Source organism: Dasypus novemcinctus, chromosome 6 (assembly GCF_030445035.2).
Source record: "Dasypus novemcinctus isolate mDasNov1 chromosome 6, mDasNov1.1.hap2, whole genome shotgun sequence".
NCBI classification, from domain to species: Eukaryota; Metazoa; Chordata; class Mammalia; order Cingulata; family Dasypodidae; genus Dasypus; species Dasypus novemcinctus.
Genome location: NC_080678.1, coordinates 48027967 through 48049115, shown reverse-complemented (window position 1 = coordinate 48049115; position 21149 = coordinate 48027967). Strand labels below are relative to the sequence as shown.

Genomic DNA, 21149 nt, shown 5'->3' with positions numbered 1-21149 from the left:
TCTTAAAAAAAAAAAAGAACATTCACAGATAAACAGAAACTGATAAGAATTTATAACTAAGAGACCGGCTTTACAGGAAATACTAAAGGATGTGATACAGTCTGAAAAGAAAAGACAGGAGAGAGAGGTCTGGAAGAGAGTCTAGAAATAAAGATTATATCAGTAAAAATAACTAAAAGTCTCAAAACTGTGGTGAAAATAAAATATGACAGATAAAACTCAAAGGTCAAAATAGGTGAAATAAGAACTTCCTTTACAGTAATAACATTGCATATTGATGGATTAAACTCCCCAGTCAAAAGACACAGACTGGTAGAATGGATAAGAAAATATGAGCCACCTGTATGCTGTCTGCAAGAGACTCACCTTAAACTCAAGCATACCAACAGCTTGAAAGTGAAAGGCTGGAAAAAGATATCCCACGCATGCAGTAATGTGCAATCTGAGGAGGAAGTCAGGAAGAAAAATTCCTTTTACAATAGCAATGAAAAGAATCAAATATTTAGGAATCAACAACCAATGCTGTAAAGCACGTGTATTCAGAAAACTACAATGCATTGTTAAAAGAATCAAAAAAGACCTAAATAATTGGAAGAACACTCCATGCTCATAGATTAGAAAACTAAGTATCATTAAGATGTCAATTCTACCCAAATGGATACACAGATTCAATGCTATCCAGACAAAAATTCAACCAGCATTTTAAAAAGAAATGGAAAACACGATTATCAAATTTATTTGGAAGGGTAAGGAGTCTGCCATAGCCAGAACATCTTAAAAAGGAAAAGCAAAGTTGGAGGACTCTCACTTCCAGACTTTAAATATTACCTAGCTACAGTGGTAAAACAGCATGGTACTATAGACCAATGGAACTGAACTGACAGTTCAGAAACAGACCCTCACATCTGTGGTCAAGTGATTTTTGACAAGCTTGTCAAACCCACCCAGCTCAGGTAGAACAGTCCATTTAACAAATAGTGCTGAGAGAACTTGGTATCCAAGCCAAAAGAAAGAAAGAGGACACCTCTTTTGTACCTTATACCAAGATTAACACAAAATGGATAAAAAACCAAAATATAAAAGCAAGAATCATAATGGTTCTAGATGATAATGTAGGAAAACATCTCCAAGACCTGGTGGATTCTTTAAGGAAATAAGAGGAGGACTGAGAATGACTACAGATGCTTAATATAAGTTTTAATTAACTTCACTGTAAAAGTGTAGAAATTATGTATAGAGTTGATGGTAACACATTACAATGAGTAACAGGTGGTTTAGAAATGGGAATGTGGCTGGAAAGGGTAGTCCAGAGATGTAAATGTCAACTGAAAGAAAGCTAGAGAATAATCTAGGGACTGAACAACACAGTAAACCCAGAGGTGGATGAGAACAGTTGCTGATGGTATAGATGCAAGAGTGTCCTTTGTGAGCTAGAGCAGATGTACATCACTATTGCAGGGTGGTGGGAATGTGGAGAGCATGGGAAAAATACAACTGGAGAGACCTATGAACTGTGGTTAATAGCAATACTGTAATACTCATCTATCTATGACAAAGATGTACTGTGTTGATAATGGGGGTGTATGGGAAAAGTGTGTCAATGTATGCTATGGACCATGGTTAGGGATAACAGCATGATGATATTATCTCATAATCTCTAAGAAATGTTCCACCATGGGGTGGTGTGTTGATAGAGGGGTGTTGTATGGGAATTCTGTACATATGCATGATTATTTTGTAAGTTTACAACTTCTGTAATAAAAACATATGTTAAAAAATAATAATGGAATAGGTTGGGGGGAAAATACACCAAATGTAAGATATAGTTAGGAGTATGATTTTGATGATATTTTTTCATAATTTGTAACAAATGTCTCACAACAATGTAAGGTGTTGGTAGTGGGTTGATGTACGGGACCACAGTATGATGTTATGCATTTCTGCTTTTAAGTTCACAACTTTTACTATTAATACACACATTGCTTATGTATGTTCATGTATAAATGATATAAATAATAAATAATAATAATAGGGTGGGTTGGGGAAAAATACACCAAATATAAGATACTTTGCTTAGTAGTAATATTTTGAGAATGCTCTTTCATCTTAGTTATAAATATTCCACAACAATCAAGATATTGGTGGTGGGGTGAGGTAAGAGAGCCCTATATGATGTTTATGTATGTTTGTTTTATAAATTCACAACTATTACTACACACTTATTGTTTATATATGTTTATGTATGAGTGATATACTTCAATAAATTAAAAACAAAACATTATTCTTGTGGGGACATGTTGGTACAGGTATGATATATTTATTAAATAATACACAGTATAGTATGGCTTTAGTAAGGGGCCCATGGTTTTCCCCTGACTAGAAAAGGGGTCTATGGAACAAAAATGGTTAAGAACCCCTGTACTAGAAGAAAGGAAGACAGTTCGCCTATTCCTCAGAAAGTTAAACAAAGAATTACCATATGAACCAGAAATTCCCAAAGACTGAAAGTAGGGACTCAAAAAGATACATATTCACTTGTTAATAGCAGCATTATTCACAAAAGACAAAAGGTCCATCAATAGATGAATGCATAAACAAAATGTGGTATATACATACAATGGAATATTATTCCCTATAAAAAGGAATAAAGTTCTGATGCTTGCTACAACTTAAACTTTGAAAACATTATGGTAAGTGAAAAAGCCAGACACAAAAGGACAAATGTATGATTTCACTTATATGAAATATCTAGAATAGACAAATTCATAAGAGACAGAAAAGATTAGATGTTACCAGGGTGTAGCACTTGATATAATTAATGAATTACAAAAAGAAATATTGGATTATGCTTGTACTCTGATCTGTACCTGGGCAAGACTGAGTTATGATTAGGGTGTTGAGTTCCCCACACCTTAGTAGGTGGGGACTCACAGATAAAAGGCATGGCAAAGAACAGAGTTAAGGGTTTCTGATGTTGGAGTTTTGATGTTGGAATTTGATGCTGAAGACTTAAACCGGAGCCCTGGGAAGTCAGTACGTGGAGGAAAGAGAAGCCAGACCCATGAAGGAAGGCACCTTTAACCCAGAGAAAAGCAAGCCCCAGGAACAAAGGAACCCAGGAAGCCTGAGCCCTCACAGATGTTGGCAGCCATCTTGCTCCAAATAGATTTTGGTGAGGGAAGTTACTTAATGCTTTATGGCCTGATATCTGTAAGCTCCTACCCCAAAGAACTACCCTTTATAGAAACCAACCAATTTCTGGCATTTTGCATCAGTATCCCTTTGGCTGACTAATACACAGGGGTTGGGGATAAGGGAGAATGGGGATTTATTGCTTACTGGGTACAAGATTTTTATTTGGGTAGATGAAGTTTTGGTAATGGATGGTAGTGATGGTAGCTTAACATTGTAAAATGCAATTAATGCTACTGAATTGTATACTTAAAAATGGCAAATTTTATGTGTTTTTTACATATGTATGTATGTATGTATGTATGTATGTATGTATGTATATATGTATATTTACCACAATTTAGAAAAGTTTCTTAGGGCAGCACATCAAAAGCAAAATCAGAAATGAAACTTAATTTGGGAAAATAAGTCAGACAATAACACAGCATTAAATAAAATTATAAAACAAACAGTAAAATGGAAAAAAATCACATTGCTGTATATAATAAGAGAAAACATATTTAATATACACAGATCTCTCATGAGAATAAATACAACAGAAAACCAAAACAAATGGGATTAGGACATGAATAAGCAATCCCCCCTCACAAAGAAAGGCCAATAAACATAATAAATATGTTCAAACTTACAATCAGAAATGCAAGTGAATATTGATTTTTTTCCCATCAATTAGCAGGCAAAGAGGAATACATTGACAATATTTCTATAGTTTGCACTAATTTCTGTAATTTAACAGATGCACACACGCATTTACCCTAAAAAAATACTAAGAATGATAATATTTAGTGCTAATGAGGAAAATAGGCCCTTCCACACACTGTTAGTGGGGAGGGTAAAATGCTACTTGCAACCTTTCTAGAAGATAAAATGACAATTACATGCTACCCTGTGACCTGGAAATTCCACCCTGGTAATTTAAGAAACTAGATGGAAAGGTAAGTAAAACTAAACATAATAGCACTTAGTAAAAAACTAGAAAGACTGTAAATGCCCATCACCAGAGAGTTGAATAGAACTAGTATCACCCAAGACCTGACACTAAAATCAATGTATTGTATATGGGGAAATAAAAGGAATCTTGAAAGCAAGCATGTAGCTCACAGTTTTGGCAGATCCTAGGAAGTTGTTATCAGTGTGCCTTCATCTATTCAAGCAGTGTTTCTCAAAATGTGGTTTTCAGAAGATCACAGGCATAAGAATAATCAAGGGTGACTATTAAAGATAAAAAAGACTTCATCTGTTATATATTTTCTCATCTGAATTTTGAGATGTCAAGAGCTATTCCATTAAATTCTAATAAATGTTAGAGATAAAGCACTTAAAAATTTATGGGACCAAATTTCTAGACTGAAATGTTTAACCTATGCCAAGTGTGCTGATATTTGAATTAAATGTTTTAAAATGTAATGAATGAGTACATTCACTAAGTATGTTTTAATAAGTCAAATAGATGCTTACCTTGTACAAGCTCTACATGCCTTATATATGAAGGATCTAAAAAGGGAGTAAAGAAGCAGGGCCAGAATTTAGGATATATTTATCACTAGGGTTCCTCTACAAAAAGGCCATTGCCTTTTAGCTTTCCTTTCTTTAGAAAGAAATATCAACTGTTTCATCTGACTCTTAAAACTTTCTTCAGAAAACCTAGAGTCAGCTATTTACTCAGAGAAATTGGGCAGAAAATGCTATTGAAACAAAATCATAACACAATATTTGGGCACTCAGTAAAATGAGTTAAGAATAAATAGCCATGTAGATTAGATAGTATTTGTATTAGTATTAATTCCCTCATCTTGATCATTGTATTACGGTTATATATGATGACAAATTTGGGAAGAGTATCTTGAATATCCTAGTACTCTTTAAGTCTGAAATTATTTCAAAATAACAAGTTAAAAAAGCAAAATACTTTTTAAAAACATTTTTTACATATTAAAGCAAAAGCAAAAAAAAAAAAGCCAAAAAATTCTCAAAAATGTTCTTCTTACTACCAACTCCTTCATTTAACAACTATTTGTGAAATTTTAAAAAATTAAAATTTAATTTCATGAAAGGTCTTAATACCTTGAAGAAGTTGCTGCACGTTTTCATTTCCCATCTGCAAGGCAGTAAAGCCCTGAAGAGAGATAATGGAAGGATCACATCCATAGCTCAGGAGTAGGCGGCATGTCTGTAGATGACCACAATGTGCAGCTCTGTGCAGAGACGTCTGACCAAGATTATCCAGAGCATTAACCTTAACAATGCAGAAAAAAACAGAAATTAGCATGCACTGCAGAATTTAAAATGATTTATGTTACTAATTTAAAAATCTCAACTATCCCTTTACAAAGTCTATCATTCTGTGCCCAAAGCAACTATTTTTGTAAAATGTAGAGCATAAACTGACCAATTCATGAATACTGCCATCAAAAGGAAGACCCAATTCTGGGTTAAAAGTGTGAGCCGTTGAATGAGTTGTGTTTAGCATTAAATAATTCAGATTCACCGCATTTAAAGGTAGACATTGCCTAAGAATATCTAATGATGCTAATTTTATCGATCTCTGAAGTCCAGAGATGTGAAGACTAATCCCAAGATATATAACCAGTAACAATGCCAGAGACTAAATCATCATTAAAAAACTTACTTCTATTGAATTTGCCCTCTACCTTATTTATCATGTAAAACAATCTGTATGGATAAACATACTATGGTATATTCACATGCAGAATACTTCTCCACAAGAAAAGAAACAAACTACCGATTCAGGGAAATCTTCAAAACACTGTGCTAAGTGGAAAAGGTCTTACACAAAAAAGTACATATTGTATGATTCCATGTATATGAAGGTCTACAACAGGGAAATCTAATCTATGTTGGAAAAATGTCAGAACAGTTGTTTAGAGTGGGGCATGAGGGAAGCTTTCTGCCATGATGTAATGTTCCATATTTTGATAAGAAGTTTGTTTACACAGGTATATGCATTAGTCAAAATTCAGCAAATGTACACTTAAAATTTGTGCATTTCACAGTTATGCAAATTTTACATCAAAAGAAAAATACTGAACTCTAGCTGATACGTGTATGTGGAAATATTTAGGGGGAAGTGTACAGATATCTGCAAATTACTTTGAATGAATAAAAAAATAAGATACACTGGAGAGAGGGATAAATTGATATGTAATAAAATAATACAAATAAACCTGTGCTCAATGGTGTGTTCTGAGACACTGATCAATTCAGTCACAGAAACAGAGTGGATTTGAACGGGAACAGAGTAAGACCTTCTAAATGAAACTAAAACTAGACTATCAATAGTTAATCTCCATGTTTATAGAACTTAATAAAATCAATTTAAAATCATCAATTAGTCTTGTTTATTCACTTATCGAAACTCACTGAAATGTGAAATATATCCACATGAAAACTTTATTTGGATACCATTTTGTATCACAATTAGGGTGACCAATTTGTTCTGGTTTGCCCAGGACTTCCCTGGGTTTAGCACTGAAAGCCCTGTATTTCTGGAAATCCATCTTGGACAGATGGTTAGTCATCCAGTCAAGATCATTTCTATGAATTTCACAACTCAAACTGATATGATTTATGTAAGATTTTATGTAATTGAAGTATCTTTTAAAAATAAAAAAAACATTAAAAAAAATCTGAAGTGAGTCCACTTATTCTTCAGGTAATGTGCCACATTCATTGAAAAACAATCAATGAAAGTTACAGAACAGACAGACAAATGAGCAGCCAAGCGGGAAATAAAATTTATTTTATTAAAAAATTTACAATAGAAGAGATTAAGAGTATACATTATTAAAAATCCCCCAAATTAAACAGAAATTAGGACACTGAGAGGCAATGTCAAAAGAAAAGTGTAGAATTCTAAGTGGTTCCTTGAATGGAAACCCGAGAGAGGACGGATCAGAAAACTAGTCTGCAAAGCCCATTTAAGGGAGGTCCTCATGAACCACCCAAGAGGTAAGAGTCTCTATTCCTTTCTTCTTCTTTTACCCCAAGCAGCTCCATTCTTCCCATTACACTCAATTTCTACTAAAGATTTGTTTGAAGAACACAAGGATCTGTGGCTAAAAAACTGTGAAAACTAATGAAATAAGTGGCTGTCATACTTTTCAGTCTGAAGATGCTAGGCATATCTTCTACCAAGCAGTATTTTTAAAAAGTTCCTGGCTAACTTTCTAGCCTTGAGGAAAGCATAATTATTCTACATATGAAACGTTTTGTGCACAAATGCCTACTAAAGAATAGTAAGGTCTCAACATAGGGAGTTATGTAATTTTTAGTCAAATTATTTAAATAACTAACTTCCTTCTGTTCTAAGTTCTTGGCTTAGTAATAGAAATAAAAGAGGTTAAGTAAATCTGTGGCTGAGGTAACTAACAGGAGCTAAAATGGTATCCAAAGAGTAGAAAGGGACATAGTTATAAGTATACAAAGAGACTGGGAAAGATTATGATCTAAGGATAACTTGACCAGTGGGTATTAAAGTTAAAAGGAATGGAGAAGTAAGGACATATAAGAAAGATATATTTTCGAATAAGTCAAAAGTCTTTCTGGCAAAAAAGAGAAGAAAGTATCTGTAAGACTACTGTTAAGTACAGATTAAGAGGAAAAACATTAATACCCAAAAGGAAGTATACCTTTGCTTCATGTTTCACCACTACTTCAACAACATCGTTATGAGCTTTCTCAGATGCCACGTGTAGAGGAGTCAAGAATCTTAAAAAGAAAAAGTCAGCCAGACAATGAAAATGTTTTCCAAAATATATCAATAATATTTCATTATTAAAACATACTTACTCTTTAGTCTTTTCATTGATGTTTGCTCCTTTTCTTAGCAACAGTTCACATATTTGCTTTCTTTTGGGATATGGAGATGCAGCAGCACAATGCTAAATAATTTAAATTGCAGCATTAATCAAGGACTATACATAATTAATTTTTATTTAAGAACAACTGTGTTTCCATTCAAGAACACTTGAGTTATTTAACTTCTCTTTTATTTTTGACCTAACTTTGTTCTTGGAAGACTTTCTAGTGGAAGAATGTTTAAGTATTATTAAATTCTGACATGGTCAGAAAATCCCAGCTACTAGATGATATATGGTATTAAATGGTCTGATCAAGCTTTACAGTGCTTCTACATCTCTCAAAAAGCCACTACTTATGTGATGAAAGCTTAAATTAATATGACCAACACTCCTCTCAAAACTTTTCCATATAGCTTGTGTTTTTTCTTAAAAGTTAAGAAAACACCCCTAAAGACTGTTGTTTATTTACATGAAGAGATAACAAGAGCACTTTATCAGCTCTGGATTCTGCTTGGTATTAGCACTGATGGATGAGGTGACAGCTGAGCAGTATTTACACTTCCCTTGACTAGTTGCTCCAGCAGAATAAGAATCTTGTCTGGCAAAATCAGGGGAAGAAAATGATACACACTGAAGTTGCAGGCTGTAGCATCTATGCCTGTGATGTATCAAGGAGGAAAGTTGGTGGGATAAAGGGATGTCAGCTGTAAACCTAATAATCTTATGGTCCTGGCCCATATCTTTGCATCCCCAACATCCAGGATAATACTCATATGCAACAGGTGTTTGATGAATATCTGAAAAAGTGAGTCACTACATCAATGGATGTAGGTTAAAATCTAAGAATCCACGGAATAAAAGTTCAGGATAATTTTTAAGTTAAGTTGCTCCATATATCTAAATACATAGTATACATGAAATATGTTCCACTTTTTTTTTTTTTAATTAAAGAAGTTTGGGTTTATAAAAAATCATGCATAAAACACTGAGTTCTCAAATACCACCCTATTATTAACACTTTGCATTGGTGTGGTACATTTGTTACAACTGATGAAAGCATGTTTCTATTACTACGTGGACTAGTCTGTGGTTTCATTTAGGGCTCACTGTATTGTGCAGTTCTGTGGATTTTTTTTTTTTTTAATTCTAGTAAATATATATCTACAACCTATTTCTCCTCTTACATTCAAGCATGTAATTCAGTGTTGTTAATTCACCCTGTCCCTTGGTAATCTATATTATATATTCTGACTCTGAAATTTTAATCTGTTGTTAATTGTAAAGTTCATGTGATCTTCATGACTTCGCTTTAGATTTATTCTTTGATGTTGTTGCTGTCAACAAAATAATCCGTTTGCCTTCAATAAAACCATTTTTAATTGGTCAACATAGATCCTCCAGTCTGTTACAGGTAATCATCCCAGGATGCCTACCAAGATAGCACAGAATATGGAAGTAATTCTTATTTTCAAGAATTTTGGATCAAATCTATTTCGAACCGCACCCCTGCTCCTCCGCACCATTCTGGGACCAGGACTGTAAATTCCAGAAACCAGGAATATAGACCTCTGCTTTATTACTATCCACTAATATCTAACTCCTAATATATTTTAAAATTAATAACAAAGATGAGTTGTGTAGTGCCAGGATATTTAGGGGAAAATACTTATAGTTTATCAGACCAGAAAATTTCCCACGATGTCAGTACCTTCTCAAGTTTCTCTGTCCTATCTTGATATCTAGTCTGATGATGTTATGATTTTCATTTTGTGTTAACATTTCCCATTAGCCCATGGCTTTCCTCTTTTTTAATTTGGGTATTTCTACAAGTTAAGTAGCAAAAGGTCCAAAATGTTTTGTAGATAGGTCCCTACATAAACCTCATGTAAGTTTATATTATGGAATAATGGAAAATAAATTGCTTTAAAAGATTAGGTAATTATGGCTACCACGATTTGCTCCTAAACTTACTAATTTTCTTAAGGTCTTCTTTTCTAACATAAGGCATATTTTCCAATTCATACAAAACTTACCTTTTAAATTTATTTTAATGTAGTCTCCAATCATGCCATTCCCTCTACTATCCTATATCATTTATCCCTACTAGCGCCTATTTTTTTCTGAATAAATTCCCCTTAGACTCCCCTACTTTCATTTACTTTGTTATGGCTTCACAGAGTTTATTACCTCAGTCACGGAAGTAGCCTCTACTCCCACAGATATGTCTTGAGAGGATACACAAAGACTTCAGATCTAATTTTGAAGAAAAAACCCTTGCAATACTAGAAGGAAATACACCAAGTGGTTTTTATCTGGATTATTTTGTTATTTTTTATTTTTATTTTTTCTGGATTATTTTCTTTTGTTATCTTCCATATTTTCTAATGTAAGCCTTTACAAGTTTTATAATCCAAAAAAGGCAAATGATATAGAGCATCTGTGATAATAAAAGTTATATATAATATATGCCAATTTATAAATAACATTTTTTTCTGGAAGGATACTCAAACTAGTAACTGTATTGCCTTTCAGAGGGTGGGGCTGCATGTTTTCTGTACTGTTTATAAATTTTCCTTCATACATATAGGATAAATTTAAAAAGCACAGATTTAAAAAAAAATGCTTGACAACAACTAGGACACTATGACTACTAATCTTGTATCATCAAAAGTAGTAGTTTACTTCTAAACCACATTAGTTTCGCTTGATCATGATTTTGGTTATTTTATTTAAAAAATTTAAATCTGAAACATTACCAATGCAGTTTCATGCGTTTGAGGATGCTTGAAATTCACCATTTCCAGAGAGAGGTGTTTTTTAATCCGTGTAACATCAGCCTCCCGAGCAGCTTGCAGTAATGAGTGGCCTTTAAATTCATCTAGAGGAAGGAAAAGGATTTAAATTTGCATGAGAAATATCAAACTGATGGTGCTTACCTCAATCAAAATAATATACCAAAATGTCAGACTGAAGGTAACAACTGAAAAATGAGGACAATGCTATTCCAGTTCCCTTCAGTTATGTTCCAGTTCATCCCCAACTATACACACAAGCTTATTCATGGCAGTCTCAAGGTCTGTTCTAATTCATAAGTGGTTTAGAGATATCTGTAGTACTATTCCCAGTCCAGAGAGGTGTAGGAACTTTCTAAACCACAGAAATTTTCAGTAAAAAAATGAAATGAAGGGTGATCATGATCTCTACCTTAACATTATACCAGTAGGAGATGGTTTTGCTCATACCTACCAGAGAACTGGGGACTAGACAATGTGGGTATTTTCAACAAGATCCACCTGCTGCTGAGTAAATGAAAAAGGATATGCTCTCAAGATTTCTCCCTTCAATATGCTTGTGAAACCACCCATTATCCTTTATTTTTCTAGAATAATACAAGTTTCTTATTTATGAGTAATAAACTGTATCTGAACTAGGTGACTATTTCTCAGTATGCCTACTTCAATAGACAGAAAACCACACAACTTTGCGCAGATACCAAAGGATATTAGAGATTGAGACCTGGAGACTGTTTATGATATAGCAATCCTACAAATAATGTTTTGACATGGCAGAGTAACTAGAGTCATACCAAAATAGGAACAAACTCTAAATGTTCTCATTTAAAATGCATACCATTTATACTAAGACCAACTTATATGTAAAGTAGGTAACTTGATTTGAAAAAATACAAATATATTTTCTTTTCACAGCACCATAAAAATATTCTGAATGACTAGCCATTTCCAAATTTTAGAATATGCTAATCTGAACATCAACAGATACCCAGAGCTAAGGAAAATATTCTGTAATTTAATTTCTAAAAAGAAAAAAGAAAAAAATTTAGTTTGATGAGATCAGAATATCCTAGCTGAATATAGATTGTTTTATACTCACATGCTAATCTTTCTTTTAACTGTGGTGTGGGAGCCAAATCTATAGCACTTTTATTGTGACAATTCAGCAGTGTTGGATCTGCACCATAACTTAAGAGAAGAGAACACACTTCAACCCTGTTCTTAGAAGCTGCCTCATGAAGAGGAGTGAATTGCCACAAGTCCATTGCATTTACACAGGCACCGTGCTGGGGGGGAAAAGCATATATTTAGCATTCAACTTTTAGAGAATTTAAAATTATTAGTACTGTGTGATTTAATATCATGCAAGCTTAAACAGGTTATGTTCCCATAGTTTACTTTTTAAATCAATTATTTCAGAAAGTGATATTTTTCTTTCATGGAAAAACAGTAGCTAATCATGAAGTCCTGCCCTCAAGGGCCTATTTACTCATCTACTGTTAAAACAGGAATGAAGCTTTAGATTTAACCTGCATCTTTTCCAAGAATTAATTTTTTTCCTTTTTTGAAGTATAATTTACATATAGTAAATGCTCAGTTCTTAAACATAGTCTGATGAATTTTGACAAATGTATATATCCATGATACCACCACCCAATCAAGATATAGAACACTGTCATTACCTCAGAAAATTCCCTCATGTCCCATTTATAGAAAATTTCTGCTCCATTCTTTTTAAAACCATCAATTAGATGTACTTGTTCTTGAATTTCATAAAATAGGAGTATTAATTGGAATATAATATTATTTTATGTCTAGCTTCTGTTGCACACATTTCTGAGACTCATTCATGTTGCTTTGTATACCAATAGTTTAAAAAAACTTTTTTTTATTGCTGAATAACATTGCTGGATATTTGGGCTGTTTTCAGTTTTTTACTATTATAAGTAAGGTGCTATGAACATTCATATACAAGTCTCTTTATGTACACACGATGTTTCTCTTGGATATATCCCTAAGAGTGACACTACTGTCATATTGTAGACACAGGTTTAATTTTATTAGAGACTGCTAAACAGTTTTCTAAAGTAGCTGTATCATTTTGCATTTCCACCAGCAATGCTCAAGTTCCAGTTGCTCCAATTTCCTATTAGTATTTGTTATTGTCAGTCTTTTCCATTTTAGCCATTTTCAACTCTTAGAGATAGATGGACCACAGAGATATAGTAGTTCAATTTCCCAATAAACATAAAATCCCTTCCATAACATTCCTGATAGAAGGTAGGAGAGCTACTTCTCAGCTGATATGGCTTTTAAAAATTTTTTATTACTAAATAACTCCTGATGTTAGGAAGTTTTCTCCTTACATTAAGCTAAATATGTACTCTTACCTTTGATCTACAGATCTTATTTGAAGCAAAAGAGAATATTCTTTGAAATATTTCAAGGAAACTCTTACGTCTTCTTTTCCAGTCTAAACATCATCATTTTCTTCACTTATCCTTCATATCAGGTGGTTTCTAGACCTCTATTACTCCAGTGGCCCTCAATAATTATTAAATGTTCAGTAAATCAACATTTTAAAAAAATTGAGAGTCTAGAATAACAATGGATTCCCAATGTGATTTGTCTGTGCAGAGTATGATCCACCTGTTATTAATTTGATTCTGACACTATACTTTTATTATTAGCATGAAATTATTTTATTTTTTTAAAGCAATCACACAACTTGTACTTATACTTAATTTGTGGGTAATTTAAAAGCTCTATTTTTTTAAATCAATAGCTAATGACTTTATTATTTTATTTATCCCTCCCCCATTATTTGCATTTGCTGTCTGCTCTCTGTGTCCATTTGCTGTGTGTTCTTCTGTCTGCTTGTTTTCTCTTGTCTTTCTCTTTAGGTGGCATCAGGAACCTTTCCTGGGACCTTCTAGAGTGTGAGAGAGGCACTCAATTGCTTGTGCCACCTTAGGTCTCAGGTCTTCTGCATCTCTTATCGTCTCTCCTGTGTCTCTTTTTGTTGTGTCATCTTGCTGCGCCAGCTCTCTGTGTGAGCCAGCACTCCTGTGCAGGCCAGCTTGTCATGTGGGTCAACTTGCCTTCACCAGGAGATCCTGGGAATTGAACTCTGGACATCTTATATGGTAGACAGGAGCCCAATTACTTGAGCCACATCTGCCTCCTTAATTTTTTTTAACATGAACTAAACACCAAATTATATTCTCCTTTCATGTTCTTGTGCAATATATTTTCTGAAATTAAATTTTATTTTACTGATTTCAACCCACACTTATAGACTGTGAAGATGTTTTGGGTGTTTACTGTATCAACTCAAATTTTAGTTATCTTCTGCAAACTTTGTAAGAATCCCTTCTAATTCTTTATCAAGCCAATAATAAAAATGTGACCAAGATAAAGGAAAGTACAGAACCCTGTGACATCTATCAGAGATTCCAACATTCCCTTTCAAACTGAGAAACACCAGGCAACACTTTCTGAACAGTTGTTAGCAGTTACGAATCTACCTGACAAAATTTATCCTCTCATTCGTGCTAGGTCCACTTGCTTCCTTACACTCAGGTATTATGAAGAAGTAAGTTAAGAGACTTGTTATTCTTGTGCCTGTTAGTACCACACCTTCATTATTTGAACTCCTTGCCCAGGGACTATTATTCAATGCTTTCCATGTCTAGTACAGTGCCTTGGTCATAAAAAGCAGTCACTGAATGTTTGCTATTAAATGCCAGTTTCCGGTAGCTAGATTCTTTAGCAAGGGCTGCCAAATGATTCAGTGTTGCTCAGACCTTTTCCTGTATCCCCAATCCAATCTAGTTGTTTTTTCCTACTTTTCCTGAATTTGACTTCTTTGGGAATTGACTAAACCTCTACTTCAGCTAATCTCTTCTCTACTTATGACCTCTAGTGTGCCTCCCATCCTTACTACTGTTACAAATGAATAAGACTACAGCCACATGATAAATTTTAAAAGGTTTATGGGTTACTCAGTGTATCTAATTATTTATAAAGTTGTTTATTTGGGATGATGTTTTCCATGGTGGTGTGTGCCCAAAAAGAAGCAGAGAGGCACCACAAACAAGTACCCTCTGAGTTCCCTTCCCATCATATCAGTGACAAAGTAAGAAAAAGTACTGAAGGGTGTAGCAGTTTGACATGGTTATGAATTTCAAAAATAGATATTGGATTATGTTTGTAATCTGGTCTGTACCTGATCGTGATTAAATTATGATTAGGGAAATGGATTTGGCCCAATGGATAGGGCGTCTGCCTACCATACGAGAGGTCCACGGTTCAAACCCTGGGCCTTCTTGACCCATGTGGAGCTGGCCTATGTGCAGTGCTGATGTGCGCAAGGAGTGCTGTGCCACGCAGGGGTGTCCCACGAAGGGGAGCCCCACGCGCAAGGAGTGCGCCCTGTAAGGAGAGCCGCCCAGTGCGAAAAAAAGTGCAGCCTGACTAAGAATGTACCCGCACACATGGAGAGCTGACACACCAACAAGATGATGCAACAAAAAGAAACGGCTTTCCCAGTGTCGCTGATAAGGATAGAAGCAGTCACAAAGGAACACACAGCAAATGGACAGAGAGAGCAGACAACTGGGGTGGGGGGAAGGGGAGAGAAATAAACAAAAAATAAATCTTTTTTAAAAAAAAAAAGAAAAAAAATTATGATTAGGGTTTTGATTGGGCCATGTCATTAGATAAAAGGCATGGCAAAGGACAGAGATGGGGGTTTCTGATGCTGGAGTTCTGATGTTGGAATTTGATGCTGAAGTGTTAAACTGGATCCCTCAGAAGTATGCTCACAGAAGAGAAGCAAGTCCCTGGAAGAAAGGAACCCTGAGCCCAGTAAGAAGCAAGCCTTGGGAAGAGAGGAACCCTGAACCTAGAGAGAAGCCTGAGGAAGGGAGGAACCCAGGAAGGCTGAACCCTTGCAGATGTCGGCGGCCATCTTGCTCCAAGACGTGAAAATAGACTTTGGTGAGGGAAGTAACCTATGCTTTATGGCCTGGTATCTGCAAGCTCCTATCCCAAATAAATACTCTTTATAAAAACCAACCAATTTTTGGTATTTTGCATCAGCACCCCTTTGGCTGACTAATACAAAGGGGCAGAGTGGTTTCTTGGTAGAAGTCTCAAGAATGTGGGTAAGGTTGAGCAAATATGTATGTAGAGAGTTGGGGGACAGAAGGGAACAGGTATGCATAATATCCTTGGATCTACTCTCAAAGAGAATATATATATCATTTATAGCTACTCAATAGGGATCAAAAGAAGTTTCTTCGCAGTCCTGGGAACCTGTCAATCAAAAGGCATACTGGAAGAAGCAAAGCTTACTATGTAAGTTTGTTTTAACCTAACGTACATCTGAGCAAGTCAGGCAAATATAAACGGTGGCTTTAATACATTACTTTCTTGATATTAGTTTTCAAGGTTTTGAAACGAAACTTCACCTTTGGCCACAAATTACAGAATTACTTAATATACTATTCACAAGATGGCAATGATATTTAAAATCTTATGGGGAAGTGGATGTGGTTCAAGCAACTGGGCTCCTGTCTACCATATAGGAGGTCCAGGGTTTGATACCCAGAGCCTCCTTGTGAAGGCAAGCTGGCCTGGGTGGTGAGCTGGCCCACGCGGAGTGCTGCCCCATGCAGGAGTGCAGCCCCGTGCAGGAGTGCTGCCCCGTGCAGGAGTGCTGCCCCGTGCAGGAGTGCTGGCCCACACAGAGAGCTGACACAGCAAGATGACGCAACAAAAAGAGACACAGAGGAGAAACAATAAGAGACGTAGCAGACCAGGGAACTGAGGTGGCACAAGAGAATGATCGCCTCTCTCCCACTCCAGAAGGTCCCAGGATCGGTTCCCAGAGCCACCTAATTAGAGTACAAGCAGACACAGAGGAACACACAGCAAATGGACACAGAGAGCAGACAGTGGAGGAAGGGGGGAGAAATAAAGAAATAAATATTAAAAAAAAAAAAAAAAGAATCTTATGGGGAACAGACGTGGCTCAAATGGTTAAGCTCCCACCTCCCATATGGTTTGGTTCCTGGTGCTTCCTGAAAAACAAAAACAAACAAAAAACAAAACAAAACAAAACATAAACAACTCAGGGAAGCCTATATGGCTCAGTAGTTGAGCGCCAGCTTCCCATATACAAGGTCCCAGGTTCAATTCCTGGCCCCCTGGTACCTCAAAAAAAAAAAAAAAAAAAAAAAAAAATTCTTACAGAATCTAAAAAATCTCAAAGCAGTCAGATGCTGACCTAGCAATCATATAATTTTATAAATAGTAAAAATATTCCTTCTATACTCACCAAGCACTAAAACACAGAAGTTACATATGTATTTCAAATAACTTTATGTAACTACAGAAAATAATGATTAGAAAGGTATAAGAAAACCAACCTTGACCAGAAGTTCAGTTACTTCATAATGACCATAAGAACAGGCATTGTGTAATGGCACCAGATCACTAAAATATGGAAGGAGGAAAAGGACTATATTATTACAGATTCATTAGGCCTATTTTATTAATTTAAATTTACATTTAATGAGTATATAGCTTATGTGACTTTGTAATAAAAATGTCAAACTTTAATAACATCCATCTGAACCCTAAGTTCTAACAATTAAAACTCCAAATCTTCCTCAGATCCATCTCCCTTTTCCCACTGCCTTAGTTTGTGCCTATATTATTTTTCTCCTATACTAATGAAATAATCTCCACTCTAATTTATCCTCTAAGCTGTAGCTAGATTTTTCTAAAAGGTAAATCTGATGTGGTTACTCCTGTTTAAAACCCTTCACTGGCTCTTCCCTGCTTTCAAAAGACCCTTCCAACTTCTCAGCATAGCATACAATGATCTGACTCTTTCTAACGTCACCCTTCAATAATGGTATACTGTACCTACTTGCAGTTCCCTGAATACCCCTACACATATGGCTCAGGGGGTAGGATAGATTTTCCTCCCTCATCATTGGCCTTGCTCACTTCTATATGTCCTTCCCAGGTTCAGAGCTCAAATACTGATTCTTCTTTAAACTTTTAAAAAAGATCCTGTAAGGTAAATTACTATATTCCTTATTAAATTGAAACCCAATTCCTTCATGATGGCAATGGAGAAGAACTTCCTATATGGAAAGATACATTGGGATCTTAAAATCCTAACTTCTATCTTTACACTTTTCCTTCCCATTGGGAATCTCTCACCCATGATAGCCTCTGGCAATCCCAAGGTTTAGTTTTTAGTTCTCTATCTTCTGTCTTTAAAGACTCCTGGATTTCATCACTATTTTTCATTCCTAACTATTTACTAGATACTGCCATCAGAGTTCTCACACCACCATCCCTTAAAACCAAGAGATTTAAAAGTAAATGCAACTACTTTCTCTCCTGGATTTCAGCAGATACACTGTTTGGTCTTACTCTTCAGCTTTAATTTGAAATGCCGTCATCTTTTCATTCTTTCTCTCTTATTACATCCAGACACGACAAGATTTATCTTCCTAATATCTCTTACACCTGTGCCTTCTATTCATTTCCATTTTCTCACCACCACTACTACAGAGCCTCATTATGCTTGCTCTACTAGCTGCTCTTTAGGCCTCATCTCCTTCCTCTCCAAATTATTCTATAACACTGTTGTCAGAAGGCTCCTCCTAATACTCTTCTTTTAGGACATATAATTCCCCTTGTTTAACATTCTTCAATGCATATTGTGGCTCACAGAATGAAGTTTGAATTTCTTAGACTAGAATACCAAGTCCTCTAAAACCTATTTCCCACTTAACTCTCCAACCCTAACCCTCACTTCTCCCCTATGTGAATCATCTGTTTCAGCCACACTGGTATAGTCACTCTTTTATTAATCATACTGTAGTACCTGCTTTAGCAAATTCACTCATAACAACCTGCATAGAACTGTTTCCCAAAGTCTTTGCTTTCTTTTAACTCTAGGACAAGTAAAAGTCTAGGACAAGTACCACATCCTCCTCAAGGCCTTCCCAACCACTCTAGCCATCACTGATAAATTCCTCCTGGGAACTCCTGTAGTACTATTTCAATTGATCACCTGGCATTTAATAGAGACCTCTTTGTATTATTAGGTATTTTTCTAATGTCCCCTAAATGATAATATAAGTCCTATGAATGGTAGCCTAGGATTTTATCATTTCCTCTGCTCTTAAAACAACCAACATACTGTAAAAGCTCAATAATCACTAAGTTAATGCTGAATAGTAAAAAATATAATGAAATGATTTTTGTAAGTTCACAAAGACTGTTAAAAGAATAATAATATTAGGAAGTCCTAATTTAATTCAAATGCTTACCCTTTATCTTTAGCATGAACATCAGCTCCATGCTGCAATAATAGCTGTACAATCTTTACTCTGTTGTATCCTGCTGCCAAATGCAATGGAGTTGACTGAAAAATTAACCATATAAATAAATGAAATTCAAATGATACAGGTTGAAACAATTATGTAAAAAAAAGTCACCCAAATATAAAATCAGACAATCGAGGGGGAAAAAACCTTATAACTTCATTGCCTCCAGTGTTTTAATAAATAGTTATTAATTTGCTTTTACAAAATCCAACATATACACTGAAGGCATAACATAAAATTTATAAATTTATGATTACACATAGGAAGCAAATAAGTAAATGTTTATTATCTACAAAGCTTTACTGAAGTTTAAGAATTCTGAATTACTGCTTAAAAGAAAACATTAACACTATCTTTAAACACATGCTTTAATTTATAGTAAGATGAAGGCATCTTCACATTACCAGAAAATGAGCACAAATGTAGCTAGCTGACAAGAAAATACCTTTCTGCCATCACTTGCATGGCAGTTGACATTTAATGGTGTAAGTAGAGCCATCATTTTTTCCTCATTGCCACTCCTAGAGTATGCAAAAAAAAAAAAAAAAATCAGCACTTTGTATTCTTTGTCAGAACCTACCTAGAGACATGTATATGCCCATTTAAAAAAACATTTGGAGTAGATGTGGCTCAAGCAGTTGAGTGCCTGCTTATTACTACATGGGAGGTTCCAGGTTCAGTTCCTGGTGCCTCCTGAAAAAAATAAAAACAAACAACAAGCAAAATAAATGAAAAAAACAACTCAGGGAAGCCAATGTGGCTCAATGATTGAGCATCAGCTTCCCACGTAACAGGTCCCAGGTCCCTGGTACTTCAAAAAAAAATCCAAAACAAACAAAAAACCCAACATTTTTCTTTAAAGTCTGCTTACTGTAAAGATAATTTTTTAATGGTCAAGTATTCATGATACATATTTGTAACATTTGTACACACCTGGCGCTTTCTAAGAGTTCATCTTTCTTATATTCACCTGTGAATTAAGAAAAAAATTGGTTGGCATAAATTTAAATTTATTTTAGTTATACATATAATGAGAGTTTTACGCACAAAGATATTCACTGAAATATATGTGAAGAAGACAAATTTGGAAATAAATTAATATTTTTAATAATCAGAAAATACCCACAACCAAATATCATGAAGATTAAGAATATTTATATAAATATTATAGAATACCTTTGTTACTATGTTTAGTGTTAAAAAAAAAAAAAAGAGTGATTCAATGTTATATAATAAAGCATGACTGCAGCTATACATACAATATGCAGGATGGTGAAGTGAAACGTTTCAGGGCCCAGTATCCCAAGAGAAGCTTTGAATAACCATCAAGAACTGGCAGAAATTATCTTTCTCAAAGCTCCAGAAAACATGAAATGGACTGCAGTAACAGTATAAGCCCTGAATCAAGAAAAAGGTTACTTAAAAGCATTAGGGGGAAGCGACTTGGCCCAATGGATAGGGCGTCCGCCTACCACATGGGAGGTCTGCAATTCAAACCCTGGGCCTCCTTGACCCACTTGGAGTTGGCCCATGTGCAGTGCTGATGCGCGCAAGGAGCAGGGGTGTCCCCCGCAAACGGGAGCCCCATGTGCAAGGAGTGCACCCTGTAAGAAGAGCCGCCCAGCGCAAAAGAAAGTGCAGCCTGCCCAATAACGGCACCACACACAGAGAGAGCTGACACAACAAGACAACGCAACAAAAAGAAACACAGATTCCCAGTGCCGCTGATAAGGACAGAAGCTGTCACAGAAGAACACATGGCGAATGGACACAGAGAGCAGACAACTTGTGGGGGCGGGGAGGGAAATTAAAAAAAAAAGCATTAGAGGGAGCAGATATGGCTCAAGCAGTTGAGCGCCCACCTCCCACATGGGAGGTCCTAAGGCTCAGTTTCTGGTGTCTCCTAAAATAAAAACAGACAATAAGCA

The 21149-nt window shown here is 35.3% G+C and overlaps 1 protein-coding gene across 2 annotated transcripts in view; it reads right to left on the bottom strand.

Annotated features, from left to right (window-relative positions):
• The window catches only part of TNKS2 (tankyrase 2), a 92736-nt gene that overhangs the window by 39659 nt on the left and 31928 nt on the right, over positions 1-21149 (bottom strand). Inside the window, exons 4-13 of one of the 2 annotated variants that reach the window (XM_071215764.1) lie at positions 20155-20191; positions 19667-19742; positions 19165-19259; positions 17239-17305; positions 11904-12090; positions 10769-10890; positions 8002-8093; positions 7842-7920; positions 5257-5428; positions 4651-4686 (exon numbers count right to left, since the gene is read on the bottom strand). In XM_071215764.1, coding sequence (XP_071071865.1) covers positions 4651-4686; positions 5257-5428; positions 7842-7920; positions 8002-8093; positions 10769-10890; positions 11904-12090; positions 17239-17305; positions 19165-19259; positions 19667-19723 — 907 coding nt within the window. In that variant the 5' untranslated portion in view covers positions 19724-19742; positions 20155-20191. The remainder of the gene's footprint in view (positions 1-4650; positions 4687-5256; positions 5429-7841; positions 7921-8001; positions 8094-10768; positions 10891-11903; positions 12091-17238; positions 17306-19164; positions 19260-19666; positions 19743-20154; positions 20192-21149) is intronic. The other variant, XM_058298766.1, reaches the window with a different exon arrangement.